This window comes from Terrapene carolina, unplaced genomic scaffold (genome assembly GCF_002925995.2).
Source record: "Terrapene carolina triunguis isolate 2854851 unplaced genomic scaffold, T_m_triunguis-2.0 Scaffold96, whole genome shotgun sequence".
Taxonomy (NCBI): Eukaryota; Metazoa; Chordata; order Testudines; family Emydidae; genus Terrapene; species Terrapene triunguis.
In genome coordinates, this window is record NW_020664447.1 from 20,017,820 (window position 1) to 20,036,964 (window position 19,145).

The following is a 19,145-nucleotide window of genomic DNA, read 5'->3' on the forward strand; positions in this document are numbered from 1 at the left end:
ACACACACACACACACACACACACACACACACACACACACACACACAATTTACACACAACAGTTATGTAGGGCTTTTCATCCTCACAGTACTTTACAAGCATTAACTAATCCTCATAACAACTTTGCGAGGGAGATAAGTATTCCTATTTGCCTTTTACACCTAAGGAAATTGAGGAGGAATGCCTAATTAACTTGCCTAACGCTACAGAAAGAATCATGTTCATAACTGGGAACAGAAATCAAGAGTTCCTAGCTCCTGGTCTTATTCTTCACATGATACAAACGAGTTTGTACAGTATTTCATACCTTCAGTACCTTTTGAAATGGTAGATTGCAGCTGATAATGGACTCTTAAATATACACTATGTGGAATGTTTATTTTTTCTTACTCCAGCAAAGCCCCAATCCTGAACACATATGTGAGAGTAGCATTTTGCAAGCAAATAGTTCCATTGAGCTCAGAGACTACTCATGTGCATAAAGTTAATCATGCATGTAAGTGTTTGCAGGGTCTGGAACTAAATTAGCTTAGAATAAATTACCCTTTGGAATATTTGAAGTATCATTATAAAAGTAATATTGTATTTTCTCCAGAGACCAAAATTTAAATAATCTTTGATATGTAGCTGTACTATTCAGTGAACATAACTTAGAGGTGGATTAATATTTAATGATATCTTAAGTGCCGGTTCCAGACACTGCAGAGAAAGAAGTCTCTAATGGAACAAGAGACAGCCTCAAAGCCCAAAGTAATTTATTGCAAGTAAAACTAAATTTAAACTTTTGGTTTAAATATTGTATTAGTGGCATCCTAGCCCACTTATCACTTTATTTACTTTAATTATGTTTCCTCTTTTGTTAAGGCCATTAAGCTCCTTGGAGCAATGGTATCACATACGAAAGGGCATTTTTGTCAAACAAGTGAGTGAGAGGTTTCTAAGCTTTCATAGTCCAGTTATTGCCTGTACTAGCAGAAATGAGGAATGAATTTTCACTTGGCTGCACCTAGAAATGAGCTCAAACCAAACCCCTTCATCTAGACACCTCAGGTTTTTTGTATCTGGCTTTAGAGCAGAACTTTGTGACTCAGGCTGTGAAGTTTATTCTTTTCTTTTTTTATCTTCTAATACAATTCCTGTATAACTTTGTCACTTGTTTGGTACCATAGGCCCAAATTGCCCTTACTGCACTAGTGAAAAGTAGATCCACTGTGGTTCCATTACATGGAATGGGTGGGATGCTAACAGCCCATGATGCAGGGCATTCACATGCAAGCTTCCCTGGGCACCCTGGAGGTCAGAAGTGTGCTCCTGATGTGGTTACACTCATCAGTTCTTGGGAGAAGGAATCCATTGCTATGTGGATCTTCCAGTCCTTGCTCTCACCCCACAGAGCAGCTTACAAGAGCCACAGAAGTTACTTCAACCTTTAAGCTGCTGTAGTGGCCACAGAGTAGCTCTATGGTTTTAGCTCTGTGAAGCAGTCCAGCCTTATCCTTTGGAATGAATAAGGGGCAGGATTTGACTCTTAGGGACTAATTGGACTCTGAGTTTGCCTCAATTTGCCCCTTTCACAACCTGTCCATCTGTTTCTCAACCTTTTAAAGAAGGTAGAGCAATAGCACACTGCTCCTTATTAGTTTATCTGAGTGTATTTATTTAAATGATGGTTTTATTCCTTATACTTCAGTATCTTTTTATTAATAATTTGAGAGCAATATTGTATTAATTGTTCATTTCCTTCTTCTCAGGTGTATCAGATAAATCAAGCCCATGGTCTTTTGAAAAAAATTAATTCTGTAATTCAAAAAATAACAGAACCTATCCAGCCAAAAGTAGCAGAACACAAACCAGAGACAGTGAAACGCCTCTCTTACCCCTTCTCCCGGGAGAAACAACACTTGTAAGTGAAAGCTTCTTCTAAATTAACCGTTTGCATCAACAGGATCAAGCCTTTGTCATACCACTTGAGACACAGTCATGAATAGGTTCATAGAAAAATGTGCATCAGAACTGATGTTGCAGAAGTGATCATTAAAATGGTCACTTTTCCTTTTCATAATAAGTTAAAGCTTATCTAGTTCACTGTGCAGGAATTGGGCTTTTTAAGAATCTGTGTGGCATTTGTGTTCATTTTAGCTGTCATATAGTATATGTAGCAACCCTCCTGACCAGAGTAACAAATATGCCTTTTTGACTTCAAAGATAAATTTATATCATAATACTTATGGTTTTACTATGGTCCTTTTCACTGCAAAAATGAAGTGTTCAGTAAGATTTGTAGATAGGAGTGTGGTTTGATAAACATAACTGATAGCCTCCTTAATAGTATATGGGCAGGTAATACATGTATTGTGTACCATCTACAAGGAGAGGGCCTGATTTGGCTCTCCTTGAAGTCAGTGGGAGTTTTGCCATTGATTTCAATAGGAACAGGTTTGGGCCTATTATGAGATCTCAAGAATAATTGAAATTGTGTATATGTGCATGTCAGGAAAAATAGAAAAAGCAGAGGCTGGCAAAAGTTTTTTGTCTCCTCTGGAAATCTTTGGCAAGACCATTCTACAGGCCCTCCTGGTGTCTCATCCCAGGAGCAGAGAGGTTTTAAGAGGATGTGGCTCTGGGAGAAGAGGCATGGTTTATATGTATACCAACACACAGCTCCCCAGAGCAAATAATAGTCTTTGGGCACAGCATCTCCACCACACAGACATTTATTTTTACCTTTAGTGGACACAGAATATGAAAGGGAGCTGTGCAGTAGGATGGTATCAGGCAGAATATGGGTGCATGTAAATGACATGTTTGCAGAGTATGTCACCTTTGATATATGCCCAGATTTGTAGAAATTGACCTGATATGTGAATTTATAGCATGAGGGATGTTCATCCAATAAAATAATCAGATGCCCGAGTATCACAAAGAGTCAAATTTAGTAACTTGCACTTGGGTTGAGAAGGATCTTACACATGTCTAGTCTCACTTCCCCCCCCCCCCACCCCCCAAGGAATAAGTACAGAATAAAGGAGGCAAAAGCTGGGCCAGCGTGATTAACAAAAGAACTCTTGGCTAGATCAAAAAAATCACTGGGTGAAATGCTAGGTCAGTGTTATGCAGGAAGTCAGAGTAGATGATTATAACGGTCCCTTTTGGCCTTAAAAATCTATGAATCTATAAAACCAATGAAACGTGTTGCCAAACCCCCTAAACTGGGGAGTTTGGGATGGGCATTTCTTTTAGAAGGGATATTAGATTAGATTCATTTTATGTTTATTCATTGACAATAACATTCATCACAAGCAGTAAACATTACTGCTCAGCAGTATCCCCAGGATAAATGAAAAGAGGTCACCAAGTGTAGAAAATTATAGGCAGTTTTTTACCTAATGAGCAATCTTTTTTTTTCTCCTTTCTAATGTTTTAACAGATTTGATTTGTCTGACAAAGAGTCCTTTTTTGACAGCAAAACTAGAAGCACGATAGTAAGTATTGTATTTTAAAATAATTTACAGCAGGGGTATTCCCATAAATTATGTGGGTTTCAAGTGCTCCTTTGCTAGTTTTAATCCAAACTCCCAGTACCAAATGCCACTAATTGTCAATGACAGAAATTGTTTAAATAACCGAATGAAGCATTTCCAGGGCGCAGTTCTAGTGTGGCTGCTAAATACTGTTTGGGATTAACAGTATGCCTTCTTTTGCACAATAACTCAGTTTTGATTCTATTAGGCTTTGTCTACACTTACGGTGGTGTGTAGAGTACAGGCACTACATGTGTAGAAACATGCCGCTGTGAAAGGCAGGGTGTGTCCACACTTCTGACTGCAGTGTGTAGCTACACGCAGCAGTGAAAGAGTCTGGCAATGGGGAGGCAATGAGGTGTCTTTCCTCACTGCTTCCTGCCTGCCAGAGCCTTTCAATATTGCCGGAGCCTTTCACTGCAACTGGGAAAGTCTCTGGCAGCAGGGAGGCAGCGGGACAATACACTGCTAAAAATAGCAGTGTAGACATGAGAGGCGCTGTCTGGGCATGTAGAGAGCAGTGTAGGCTACATTCACCAGGGGTTCAGGCATTTTGGGCACTTTACTCTACTCCACTTGCCTAAGCTGTGCCTCACTGTTTACACTGCTGTTTATACACATGCTCACTTTGCGTGCAGTGTCTGTACTTTACAAACCACCAAATGTGTAGACATACCCTTAGAGTCTCAATAATGCTGGGACACCACAAGGACTAATGGATAGAGCACTAGACGGGAACTCAGAAGATCTGGATGCCTTTCCTGGCTCTGCTACGGGTCTACTGGGTAACATTGGGCAAGTCACTTCCCCTTCCTGTGCCTATATTCCCCCATTTGTAAAATGAGGCTACTGACCTCCTTTGCAAAGAGCTTTGAGATTTACTGATGAAAAACACTCTCTAAAGAGCTAGATATTACTGGCACTGGTGGATATTTTTAAAGCAGCACTGGGCTACGGAGCAGAATTTACATCTAACTTTTAAAATATTATCTGTATTTAACAACAACAAAAATGACATTAAACCAATCTTAATAGGAACAGAAGTCACTGAAATTCAATCAGAGTTATTGTCTGAATGACCATTCTCCCTTATTATATTAACTTGTGACATTCACGTCTATGGTGCACTCTAGTCAGTGCTAGGGTAGATTTTTCAGAATTCTAATAATATTTAGCAGGTGTATAGACTCTTTCATCCACAGAGTTCTTTACAAAGGAAGTCAGTATCATTACCTCCCATTTTACAGATGGTGAAACTGAAGCATTTGGGAGTGAAGAGACTTGCCCAAAGGTACACAGTGAGTTGGTTCAGAGCCAGGAATAGAATACAGATTCTGCTTCCAGATCTGGTGTTCTGTTCACTAGACACACTCCCTCTTCTACTGCTTGTACAGCATTTTATAAATTTGCCCTAATTTACACCCCTACAACTCCATTGCAGGACTTAATGCTCTGTGTGTAGAAGTGCCATAGAGAGACAAGGTGAGTGAGGTAATACCACTTACTGGACAAACTTCTATTGGTGAGAGAGACAAGCATTCAAGCTTACACACAGCTCTTCTGAAGAGCTATTATTATTTATTAATTGTTTTGTGCCACAGATGTGCAATGCAAATAAAGACATAGTCCCTGCCCCCAGAGCATTTACAATCTAAGGACTAGATTGTGCCTTAGGCATGTCAGAGGTAATGTAGTCTAGTGGATAGGGTACTGGATGTGGAGTCAGGAAACCTGAGTTGTATTATAGGCTCTGTTCCTGACCTATGATGTCACCATGAGCAGGTAATTTTACCTCTCTGTGTCTGTGTTTCCTCCTGTCTTCTGTCTGTCTTGTCCATTTAGTTTGTAAGCTCTTCTGGGCAGGGTGTCTCTTGCCACGTTTTCACAATGGAGTTCTGGCACTACAAAAATACAGAAAATAATAATGGGTCCCAAGCTCATTTGGGACCTTTAGGTGCAAATAATAGAGGAATGATTCCTCTGGGGCTCCTCTAACTTCCTGCCCACTTGTTTCCTTGCTCATCTGCTGTATAGACCCTGAGTAGTCACATTATAGCCCTAAATTAAGAAAAGAGCAAAGGGAGGAGATGAAAGGTTTGGGCAGGGAACAAGGATGAATACAATATGATGAAGCAGTCCCTTGAGAAGCTAATGCATGTGTCTCAAGAAGAGTTATTATGTTTGTTGATAAATCTAGATAGGACTATAGTTTATAACGTATAATCATTAGTAAACATATGAGACTATTGAATTGATTTCTCTAACAACCCCTCAGCTCAACCAAGTTGCCATATGTGAGAGTGAGAGCTCAACCAAGTTAAGAAATATTTAAGGGAGATAAGGTGGGTGAGGTAATAACTTTCATTGGACCACCTTCTGTTGGTGAAAGAGACAAGCTTTCAAAGTCCACAAACTGAAAGGCTTGTCTGCTTCACTAACAGAAGTTGGTCCAATAAAAGTTATTACCTCACACACCTTTTATCTCTTTTATCCTGGGACCAACACAGCTACAACACTGCAAGCAGTAAAATTTAAGGCAGAATGACAGATGGGAGGAAAGTTGGCTAGTGGATAGGGAACTTGATTGGGCTTCAAGAGACTCCAATTCAATTTTCAGTTCAACTACAGGTTTCCTATATGAACTTAGGCAAGTCACTTAGGCCTGGTCTACACTAGGACTTTAATTCGGATTTAGCTGCCTTAATCCGAATTAACCCTTCACCCGTCCACACTACAGAGCCAGTTAATTCGAATTAAAGGGCCCTTTAAATCGATTTCTGTACTCCACCTCGACGAACGGAGTAGAGCCTAAATCGATTTTGTTAATTCGAATTAGGGTTAGTGTGGACGCACACCACCGAATTACTGTGTTTAAGTTAATGGGGTAGTGTGGCCGCACACCACCGAATTAATGTGGTTTAAAACCGAATTAAGGTGCTTAGTGTGGCCGCGCACAATCGAATTTATACAACCTGTTTCCCAAATTCGAATTATCTAAATTCGGATTAATCCTGTAGTGTAGACATACCCTTAGTCTCTTCTGTGTCTCAGTTCTCCATCTGTAAATGGTGTAGGATGGGGAATGGTGTAGAGGAGAGAGAGCAGGCCAGCATCCTGAAGAAACCACTTTATGGTTCTCCTGACTAGACAGGGTAAAGGGGAGTAGGGTGCTGTCCCTCACAGGGTTCATTTATTATTTAATTCATTTTTAATTACAAAAGAATTTCCCCTAGCCTCCCTCCAGTCCAATAACAAACATGTTCAACAATAAATTAAATCATAAACGAATGCCATTTTTGGCACTGAAGTCATAATGCCTAGGAAATTTTAGTGTCAAGTTATTTTATTATGTAACTCAGTGATTGACAAAATGGTGAGTTTTTGGAGCTTTGCCTAGATCTAATGGGCCAGATCCTCAGGTGGTAAAATATGCACAGCTCCATTTTAGTCAATGAAGCTACGTCAATTTACACCAGCTGAGGATCTAGCGCTATATGCCAGTTTAGTAACATACAAGATGCTTGTAGGAAAAGATCTTTAATCTGGGATCTATGTGTTTCCTATGGTGCCTATGAATAGCATCACTATCATAGTAAACAGTTAAATCTAACCCACTTCCCCTCAAACAAATAAAAATCACATATCTTACTAACTGACAGTTTAGTCATCAAGCTTTTTTTTTCTTTCTACAGATACTGTATATGAAAATAACATTCCTTAAATCATAATAATATCAAGCTTTTAATAGAGAACATTGATTTACTAGCTGTGACCAACAGCTCAATTGTGCCAAAAACTTTTATTTGGGTTGTACTCTGAAAAAGATTCATTTGCACAGAACATCTTGATGTTCACTGGCAGTATCTCAAGTAACGCTTTCTTTTCTTCCATCTTGTTAATATAGGTTTATGAAATATTGAAAAGAACAACATGTACCAAAGCCAAGTATAGCATGGGTAAGGAACTTTATGTAGGTTTGAGTTCAACATCATTTTCAGGTGTCACAAATGTTTGCAAATTGCGACTGAAGGGATGGTTTGTTCGTTTGTTTTGTTTTTATCCTCCATATTTTGATTTAAGTTCATTTAGTTTAGTTATTGTGTTTATGATTTATGTTTAGTCAGGAACATTTTTCATCTGTAAATATGTAGATTCATGGCTGTAAACCAATTTTATGGTCAGATCTTTAAGCAAATTGTAAAGCAAAATTAATATTTTCAGGCACAAAGAGGTCATTCACAAAGGGACTGGATGGCAGTATAAAACACTAAGATATGGCCCCACAACTAATAATGTGTGATCGTTTCTTGATCACTAGGGGTTTAATCCTATCCACATTGAAGTCAATGCGAATATTGCCATGGACTTCAGCAGCTTCAGGATCACAATCTAGATCCAGCCACATAAGTCCAGTCTATTTCAATAGTCACCTAAAATTGTTTTCATCTGATAGCTCTTTAAGGGCTTGTGTGAAATGGTCTCAGTTGACAAGTCTTCAAAACTCTACCATAATTGGCCCTTATTGGCATTCTTCACTAACTCAGCAGAGAGGTCACGTATGGGAGTGGGCCTGGGGACTAGATTAATCCCTCATCACTAGAAGTAGAGGTGGTCTCTCTAGTTCAGTGACAAGTGGAGGAGTAATATGGGGAAACTTACCCTACCGCTGCCTATGGATGTGGGATTTTAGCCTTCAGAACTGATCCAACTGTTAAATTCAATAAACAGGAAGAAATAAAAATCAGGTCACCCTGATAAAGACCTGCTGACCATGTATCCCCTCTTCAGCTGTTTTATAGTCTCTTTAACACTGATTATGATATGCAGGGATCCACTAAACTATGGCACTGACGTGAATAAATAGCTCATAATAAACCAAATCATGTGTGGCAAAAACTAAATTTCCTCAAGTCCAGTCATCTCCACACCTGATATCCCATGGAAGAAAAAAAATCAAATTGAAAAACTGGCAACTGTTAAAACATTCCTTTGTCCACAGGTAGTTAAATACAAGTATGGAAACTTGAATTACAGGTAGCTCTGAACAAATATTGACAAAAATACTATTAAGAAATCCATCAAATAATGGAGGGATGATTAAGCCAGAAGTGCTTTGTATACTCTGACTTTGCAATTTAAGTCACAACCTAAGTGTACAGGTGGCGAGTCCTTATATACCTTAAGATTGCTTTGGGTGCAACCAGGCACTGTTCCTGTAACGTGGGAAATCCAAATTCAGGAGTGGCCTTCCTTTCTCAAAGCTCCTGCTGGATCGGTTTCATAGCCGAAATAACGAACTTGCACTGTGGCAGGGGGAAGTCCCACAGCTCAATGTGGAATCTTGTCCTAGAGTTGGCTGCTTGCTTGCTTTCCTGGTCAGAAACAGGAACAACATTAACAGTTACGTGAATGAGGAAAAAGACGTTACATTTTTGGGTCCCCCTCCTTCTACCGCCTTCACCAGATGTGGGCATGGAAAAACCACACACACAGTGCATGATATAAAGAGGTGATTGGGTCATGTAATCAGTGGGTGTAAATCAATGTGGTTCCATCTGACCTTGTATGTTCGGTCATTATATAATCAAAGAAAGTTTTGGAACAGATTTAAACAAATACTAGTAACACTGGGATATATTGGAAGTGCTTTCCTCTGAACTTTGCTGCCAAGTAGAAAAAACAAAGCTGCCCAGTGAACACTCTAGTCTTTTGCTGTTTATCAGTGCATACTTGTGAAACTGCAAATTGTAGTCCAAAACTTTTCATGTCCATATATAGTAGGTGGGGTGCTCAAATCTTCAGCAGTGCAATCACTAGAGCTGAGCATTACCTGCCTGCTACCCATTTCTAACTGAAGGCAGTGTGAAACCTGCAGGTAATTCTTACTACTTGATAATTGTGCAGTCTTGGTAGGATTTTTTTTTTTCCAAGCATGGCCTTGAAAGGTGCTGAGCACCTCTTGAGGGTTGAGGACACTCAGCAACTCCTCCAGCAGTCACTTCATGCCTTGTAGATCAGGGCCTCAATGAGCTTGTAAAAATGCCCACAGTACCAAGGGCCACCCAGTGGATTCAGGGGACCTGGGGCAAAGCAATTTTGGGGGCCCCTTCCATAAAAAAAAGTTGCAATACCATAGAATACTATATTCTCATGGGGGCCCCTGTGAGGCCTGGGGCAAATTGCCCCACTTGCCCCACCCCCTGGGTGGCCCTGACAGTACCAAAAAACACACCCTTCATTGGTTCATGCTCTTAGGGTATATCGACATTGAAGAGCATATCCATGTCCATGGATGGTAAGGGGGTTTGGGCATGTGTCAGAGGCCATGACCACATGATAATGTAGACCAGTGGTTCTCAAACTTATTTGATCGGGCCCCCTTCTTTGTGTCTGTAGTTGTTTATTTCCCCCCCCCCCCAAGTATATATACCACCACCCAGCACTGAAGGCAAAGCAAAGAGTAGTGGCTGCTGGCTGGACACCCAGCTCTGAAGGCAGCGCTGTACCAGCAGCAGCACAGAAGTAAGAGAGACCATGTGAAAAGTGATATTCATCAATATCACTTTTCACATTAGACTTAGTGCACCATTGCCACCCCTTACTTCGGCGCTGCTGCTGCCACCTCGGGGCTGACAGCCAGAGCCCTGCCATCTCCAGATGATGGATGGGCCGGGGGAGAAGGAGAGCCAGCCTAAGTGGTGGGACTCCAGCTGTACACTTTATCCCTGCCTCCTGGGTGTGCACGGCCCTTCTGCATGAGCCCTAGCCACCCGGGGCTGACAGCCAAAGTTCCTAAAAAGAAAAAAAAAAATAAGCACACAGTTCGCGCCTCCCTTGTCACATTCCCATGCCTTCCTTGGGAGACCTGCTCCATTGTTTGAGAACTGCTGGTGTAGACATACCCTATATTTCTCTGCATCCAGACCCATGCTGTTATGTCCGTAAGGGATCAATAAACAATTGTCTAGATAGAACACACCACAATATGTCGGGTTTTTTTTGTTTTCTCTTTGTAATATTCTTAAACTCTTATTATACACATTGACCCAATTTTGATCAGGTGATAATCAGCTTAGCTCTGTTAAAATCAATGGAGCAATGTCAATTTACACCAACTGAGGATGTGATCTTAAAAGTCATCGTTCAAGATTAGATAGCAGAGTCACCAAACATATCTTCAGTGGGTAACGAGACCCATTCAAAGACTTGTAGAAACTCCATATTTGGCAGTAGCTATATTAATGCCAACAGCTATAATAAAACTTACAGTATCTAGAAATTATATACCATAGCCTCCAAGGATCTGTATCCTGCTAAGCAGTCTTTGGAATTCTGTAGCAAGATGAGATTTCTAAGTGCATTCTTCACCCATTGCACAATTCTAACTATATGTATAACTTCTCCTGTTACGTCCTCACTTCTCTTAATTTATCACAAAATTAAAGAATGAGGTCACTCTCCACAAGGCAAAGAATAAACTCCACAGAGCTCCCCCACCCCACACACATTACAGATGCAGCATTAACTGCTTTAAGGCTCATGTATGTAACTAATAGACAAATGTGTAAACAGGGACAGGAGAGGGAAGAAAGACGGAAACTACCCTTTTAAATAAAAGATGGAAATGTGGTAAATATGGTAAGTATTATGCGAAGGTCTTTGCAAAGACTTTCCCTACAACTTTGCTAACCAATCTGAAAATCTTTGAGTGTATGATGAGTGCGTATGTATTAGGGTTGCCAACTTTGTATTTCAAAAATAAGAAACTGTTTTCTTAGCACCCCTTTCCCGCCCCTCCTCCTGATAGTAGTAGTAGTAGTAATACTACTAATAAGCAGTACTCACCAACATTTGCCTGGGGTATTTCTTGCTGCCTTTTGCAGCACTCAGAAACTTCTGACCTTGTACAAAGATTTAAAAATAAGGGACGTCCCTTGTAATAAGGAACTGTTGGCAACCCTAGTAGGTATGTTCCCCTACACAATCAATCCAGCCATATTCTTCTTACAATCCAACCTTTTGCTTTAAAATCTGCAGCCTTGCTCTTCAAATCAGACTGACTTTTTAGAAAATGTCATTTATTGTAATGACTCATTTCAAGTCATTGTCTCCTAATTCTTCATTCTCAAACATATGACTACCTCTTACTCTCTACAGTTTTCCATTTTGTAAAATGAATCCTGTTTAATGATCTGTATGAATGAAAATGAAACTATATGGAGAGGAATTAGATGGCAGAAGATTTATTAGCTAACCAAATGAGTGCTATTTTGAGGGAATTCTTAAGCAATGTTGGATGTTAACTTGAGACCGTCCAAATTTAAAATTGTACATCGCTATTATTTCTTTGTCTTTCAAGGAATCACCAGTCTGCTTGCCAATGGAGTTTACAGTGCTGCATATCCTTTGCATGATGTAAGTGATCTTGGAATATATTTTACATTTCTACAAATCTGACACCAAGAAATCCTTAGTGTGTTATATATTAATGGCATCATCCCAAACATCTTTAGTGTTTCACAAGCTTAATTTCCTGCTCTGCTTTTATAATGAGTTTCCACAACTTGTACAGTCTTTACCTGTCAGCTGTGTTGGCTTTTAATAATACCTGCCAAGTTAGTTCCCTGGTCATCAAAAATGCTATTTTAATATAAAGTTAGTGGAGTTATTAACGTGGCTTGGCAAATTAAATACTTTTGCTAGTTTTTGACCTTCTGCTCCCAAGGACTCTGGCACTATGGTGAGGAAATGTATTAATATCTGTGACTCCAAGTGGCTAATTTCCTGGTCTAAATCCCCCTGGCATCCCCCTATATAAACAGGAAATGTCAGTGATTGTATGTATAATGGGTTGCCATTGGGGAAGTGTCCAAATACTTTAATGTACAGTGCCAGTAGGGACTGGTAGGATCAGAGGACAGTAAGGAATTTTATATGGAGTCATTTACCACAGGTGCACTGGTGTGGATCTATATCAGGTTGGTAGTGACTCAAAGATTTCATCCTCTGACTTGGTAGCCTTATAAAATGACTTGGGGATCACTATCCATGCCAAAGTGGACTGATAGGTACACCACAGTTAGCATTAACTGACACCCTTACTCAAGAGACTGAGAAGTGGATGGCGTTGAAACATTTACAGATGGTCCCTTCCTGTATAGGCTTCATGAATGTCAACAGAGCAGTGCTTAATGCCCCTGCTGCATCTGCTCTGTGAGTGTATAAAGGATCGTGGTGTGAAGATGAAGTAACATCATGGTGGAAAAGGCCCTTTGAACCTCAGACTCTTCTCACTTGCAGGGGGTTTAAAACTAATAAAACTTCATTGATTTGAATGGGGTTATCACTGGTTTACATTGGTGTGAATGAGATCAGAATCTGGCCTTTTGTCTATCTGGCATTTATCACAAGCATCTGCTATAGAGATACTATTTAGCGTTCAAAAAGATTAAATAAATTCAACTTCATGTACATGTTAATGTTCTGCTGTGCTTTATTAGACATGTAGACAGATTCTGATAGCCACTGATATGTATATTTTATTTGTTCCATAATTGTATACCTTATCATATTTAGAAATGGCCCCAAATCAAAGCCCCAGACTTAATCACCCCTGAGCTTTGGGACAGTTTGGATATGGGTCAGCCTTCTAAGCTGGTCTCCTCTTTTTATAATGCACGAACTAAACCCCAAATATCACTCAAATGTGGGCCTATTTCTAATCACATTCTTCCCTTAACGTTTTTAGGCTGCCTTTATTACTTATTCATTCCTTTTACCCAGTGACCGACTTTATTACTTTTTCTTAATGTGCTTGATGACAGAAGACAAAGTGTGCCATGAGAAATGACCCCATATAATGCAGCATTATTTTACAAATTGCCTTTCTGTTTTTGATTCATTACGTGAGTGGGATACATGGTATGTGAGACGCATAACAGCTCTGGGTGTGACTTGTTGGGTGATGCAATTTTTCTTTTTTTAAAGGGTGACTACGAAGGTGAAAATTTTGAGCTCAATGACAGAAAAGTAAGTTGATATATGCGATTCAGCAAGTTCTCAAGAGTGTTAGCCTCACAAGTCACATTGGACTTTTGAATTGGAATTGGACATTTGCCAAGATTTCCCAGAAAATATCATGGAAAGGCAGTCGGTGCCATATAGCAGAAGTATTTCTAAATATTAATTTTACTCCAACATGGATGTGTATAAATTACCCTATGTAATAATGGTGCATTTCACATCATCATAGGAAATATGTCAGCATTTACATTCTAATTTCTCTTAAGGTTGCTGTGACATTAAGTACAATCTGGACTGATGGACAACTGCGTCCCCTCAATTCTCCAACCTGGGGTGCCTTTTACACTGCTTTGCTGTGAGAGCAACCATTCCTGGCCTGGTCACACATACATATATAAATCACTCCGAGCTATACTGCATGAGTGCTATAACCAGCCACCCATGAATTATACTGCAGGGCAACACCAGCAAACTCCCTGTCCCAAACTTTCCCCCAGAAATGTGTGTCTTGTACTGCCTAGCACTCTCCTGGACAATACAAGTTCATATAAAGTATATCATTTCATTAATAGAAAAGGATCTGCACAAATCCTGTTATCCCAAATTAAGTTTCCCAGACACTTCAATCCAAACACCCACTGGTTTAGATAAAACAATAAAGCAAGTTTATTAACTACAGACAGATAGATTTTAAGTGATTACAAGTAATGAGGCATAAAAGTCAGAATTGGGTACAAAGAAATAAAAGTAAATCACAACTAATGCCTAATTTAACAAGCTATGTGAACTCAAAGCAAAGGGTCTCTCTCTCTCACCACATGTTCTATCAGTCTTACTGGCTGGTTCTTTCAGCCAGGATCCCTCCCCAGTCCAATGATGCTTCCTTTGTCCTTCAAGTGTTGTTGATGCCGTAAGTAGAGATGAAGGGGGAGAGAAATTGGGGCATCGGTTCCCCATTCTTTAGTCTTTTTCCTCTTCTTTGAACCAGCTGGGGTTCAAGAGACAAAGTCTTTGGGAATGGGAATCTCCAGCTGTTTCTTTGCCAAAATGTAGATTTCTCACTCACATCCTTTATCCTGCTGAAGAATGGCCACTTAACCAGGTGATAGTCCATTCGATTTCATTGACCCCTGGCTGAGGTGTCAGTTTGCCTTTTGTCTCTGAGGAACTGGTTTGTGGCTGTTTCCCTAGATTTAGAATATATCTTAGTAATATCATATAGTAGAATCTTATAACTTTACATACAATGTTGCCACACATATTTTACCAGGACAAAAATGATCAGCAAATCATGAGTTTTCAAATGGTACCTTACATTTTGTACAAATTATGCTTTGTATCATAGTCTTGAAAAGAGGGGACAGACTGTCACAGTTGCAAAACTTCATTTCAGGCCAACACATATATGAACACTTTTAGCCAGATTCTGATCCCCTTACTTGCACTGAACAGCACTTAACTGCACACATAGCCATGCTAGTCTGGAGTAAGGGGATCAGAATCTGACCCTGAGGAAAATAATCTCAAAAGTAACCATTTTGATACTTAGAATTTATTGGACAAAAAAAAGATTGCCTGGTTTCAAACAAGGTTTTGCTGTCATGTAACTAAGTTAAGGGCTAATTTTTATCTTAAGTCCCAGCCTGTGCTAAGAGTGCTACAGTTCATCTCCCAAACGGGCCATACAGGCAGTATCGGATCTCACTTTAATTCCTGTTTAGCCAAGTTCATGACTTAAAGGATGTTGTTTAAGTGTTACTCTCCTGATGCAGGGTGCTTCAGACTGGCTGAGACTGACTGTGTTTCAAGACACCGTGTTAAGTGATAGATAGATAGATATAATTTCATCAGATTTTGTTTTCTGTTTTTAAATATATAATATTTTTATAGAAAATACAAAAGAGCGGGAATGAGGAGGAAGGTTATAAGATAGGTATAATAAATTGTGAGAGGACAATTGCACAAGATAATATTTGGTACATATATAGTGTTCTGCAAGTATAATGAAATTAATTCTCATAACGCTTCCGTGAAGAGGGGTTTCCATTTTGCAGACAGAAAAATGGAAACAAAAAGCTTAAGGCCAAAGTTTTCAAAAGAGGACACTAAGTTTGGGGCCTCCGTTATTGGGTTTCTAAACTTGAGACAGCTTGGGGCTGACTTTCAGAATTGGTGCATACCCACAACTCCAAATGAAGTCAGTGGGAATTGCAGGTGGTCAGCATGTCTGAAAATCAGACAAAAGGCATCTCAGGTTGGGTAACCAAAATGGAGGCACCCAAAATCAGAGGGTACCTTTTGGAAATTTGGGTATGCCAAGGACCACATAGAATGGTCATTGGCAGAGCCAGGATTCATAGTCGAATTTCTGACTTCTAGTTCTGTGACTAGCACTCTGCTGCCTTCTCTTTTATACTTCAGTTTAAAATATCATGTATGTGTAATTTCCTTATTGAAAAACAAGCTATTCAAACAAAAGCAGGAGCAAAAGACTAAATTTCTTCAAAGCCTTTGGATTATCTTCTTGACCAGTGCCTTTCCAAGACTCATGAGTTCATCGTTCCACAAATTCTGAAATATTTACTCTCTGCTGACTTTCAGTTCCTTCAAATAGTTCTTTGGCAAACTGTCATGGTTCTTAATTACTCTTGAAACTTTCTCAAATCTTATTTAGTAGTTGCTCAGGCCTTACATCTTTATCACAAAACTAATGAAGAATTGAGAGAGAGCCCTGAACTAAATATTTAGCACCATTGCACTGATGCTTCGTAATCACTGATTTGAAGCTGCACTCTGAATAGCAGGCAGCTAAACAGCAGAAATGGTGTGATAGGTTTATATTTGAACTACAAATATAAACCTTTAGATTTGAAGTGTCCTCCAAAATTGAAAAATATGCATTGATGCAAAATCTCTTTAATTTAGTATCTTTCTGATAAATTTTGGGAAGACCATACTAAACATACATTATATAGACATATCGCCTACCTTTGCAAAAGTGACTAGTGATTTTAGGTGCCTCACTTTTTGGGTGCCCAATTTAGGACACCTGAAAGGGACCTGATTTTTATAAAGTGCTGAGCACCTGCCCAATCAAATCAGGTCCTTTTTATAATGTTGCAATTCGGGCACCTGAAAATCAAGGTGCCCAAAATCACTAGTCACTTTTTTAAAATTCAGGCTATAGATCTCAAACTAACAAAACTTTTGGTGATGTAGCAAAAGAATCTGAATGACTGGTGTAAAGTAGATTAAAATAAAAATCTAAACAGCAAATCAGCATGAATGTTTGTGTATAATAAAAGGATGACATTCAACCTTCAGTTCCTAAAATGACTGTTCTTACTGTTGTGCTCAAAAAAATAAATGTTGATTGATTTGGGTTGCAGAGAGGAAAATAAGGAAACCACTTAGTATTTACTGACTAAACATCTGTTATATAAATAAAAATGTAATTATTCTGAATGATTTGAACACATTTAGAGAAGAGGTGAATTACAGCAGGCAAGCTTTGAAGGCTGTAGTAATAACTCTGCAAGGGAACTGTAAAACTGCTCTAAGAATAATGTTCTCTGTATGAATCATAGAATATCAGGGTTGGAAGGAACCTCAGGAGGTCATCTAGTCCAACCCCCTGCTAAAGCAGGACCAATCCCCAACTATTTTTTTGCCCCAGTTCCCTAAATGGCCCCCTCAACGATTGAACTCACAACCCTGGGTTTAGTAGGCCAATGCTCAAACCACTAAGCTATCCATATGATCTCCTTTGCTAATAGTAGGAACGTGGGAGAATACTTCTGAGACTAATTTGGGCTGCAGTTAGACTGCCAATGAGGCTTTTGGTTTTATTTATTTATTTTATTTCAAGGTAGAATTGTAAGCTGCTGAGATGTCAGGTTTCACCACATCATGGTTCAAATAAGCAAATGACTTTAGGAAATGTCAGCCTGTTGTTACCTATTCTTATATGAACAAAATATCTGAAATTGGTTTATCTGCACCTAAGGGAAATTTAATTTAGAACTCCTTGTGTCTAAGACATACAAGTTAAAAGGCTTTTATTGAATTAATTATTTAACAATTAGGCAATGTTAGTTTTTATGATTTAATTATTTTGCATCTATGAATCAGTTTAAACATGCTTTGGTTTTGTAAATAGACCAGTGTTCACATCCCTATTCTCAGCCCCACACGGCCTATTTATATTCCACTTACTGTTTTTTAATTGTTAATTCAGAGAGAGGGTTTGACTTTAAGCCCAGCTTTAGGCAAGTGATGCGTAAGCTGCACCACCCAGGTGGATAGCCATGGTTGGCATCGACACACAGAGGCACACCTCCAAATCAAATCCTGCCCAGCTATCCCTGTGCTGCAGGATAGATTAGTAATTTGCTGCTGGCCTATACCCCCATTCCAGCCAGAAGTACGGGTGATGGGGCGCAGGCTATGCCCATATCCATGCCCAGTCACCTACCACATGCTCTGGTAGTGAGAAATAAGTGAGCATGCAGCTCACTTGCTTGCTTCCTCATGTCTAGAACCAAGGTGCAAGTAACCTGTGATAATAGGTGGAATGCTAAGTTGGTTAAAATTAAACTAAAAACAAAGCAAAAAAAGATGCAATTAGCAGCAACTTTTAAAAGAATCCTGCTTATTATTTCAGAATGAACTTGCTGATTAAATTAATCTGATTCTGATTCTCTGTGCTACATTTGATGTGTTTTGGTTTTTTTCTTACCAAAAGTTACAATTAAGGAAACATATTGATAGCAATCAACTCATGCATTTAAATTTGAGAGGTTTTACCGTTGCCAAATGATTGAATGAAAACCGTGGTGACAATTAGAACAAACAGACCTGTTCATTGGTATTGCTTGCATGGATTAATCATTGTTATATTGTTTATATTAATAATTCAAACTAAAGAAAAAAAACTAAAAATAGAGACTATCATTGTACTGGAATTCACAGGTAGATCATGGGAACCTAGGGCTTTATTTTTCCTGGTTCTACATGAAGAACTTTCACAGAAATCAATGAGATTTTTGTACCAAAACTAATTCTGTGGCAAGATATAGACCTTAAAATGTGCTGAACGGCAAGAAGGTTGTCAAGTAGCCAGTTTAATACCTCCTTGTTCTCTCTCCAGAATTGGAATGGGTCAGGAAGAATTAAATCTCAGAAGTGTAGTCTTGTTTACAATGTAAATTATGTAATAAATTGAGTGCTTTCAGATGAACCTAGTTTTGTGAGTATTTAATTTCATTTTGTGAGCCATTAATGGTGACCTTTATTTTCTTTGGCCCAAATCCTGACTGAAAATAATTAGTGAAGATCTTTGTGTTCTTCTTAAGATCTTAAATGCAGTTTCTTGGACACTTCAGTACACTTCCTCTCTACAGATGCAAAATATTAGTGCAGCAACAGCAAACTAGTTTATTCTAGTTTGCGCACGCGCTCTCTCTCTAATAACTCCAAGAACAACCATCCTTCACACCCACATCCATTCTGCTAAAGACTTGACTGATGTATGATTTGCAACAAATCATAAAATCAAGGTTACCCTCCCCCTTACATCTATCCATTAGTGCTGTTGTTGGA

The 19,145-nt window shown here is 39.2% G+C and overlaps 1 protein-coding gene across 2 annotated transcripts in view; it reads left to right on the forward strand.

Annotated features, from left to right (window-relative positions):
• ANO1 (anoctamin 1) overlaps window positions 1-19,145 on the forward strand; it is a 125,053-nt gene that overhangs the window by 66,765 nt on the left and 39,143 nt on the right. For both annotated transcript variants that reach the window (XM_024218085.3, XM_024218087.3), the window contains exons 5-9: window positions 1,752-1,903; window positions 3,428-3,482; window positions 7,426-7,477; window positions 11,881-11,936; window positions 13,509-13,550. In XM_024218085.3, the coding sequence (XP_024073853.2) occupies window positions 1,752-1,903; window positions 3,428-3,482; window positions 7,426-7,477; window positions 11,881-11,936; window positions 13,509-13,550 (357 nt within the window). The remainder of the gene's footprint in view (window positions 1-1,751; window positions 1,904-3,427; window positions 3,483-7,425; window positions 7,478-11,880; window positions 11,937-13,508; window positions 13,551-19,145) is intronic.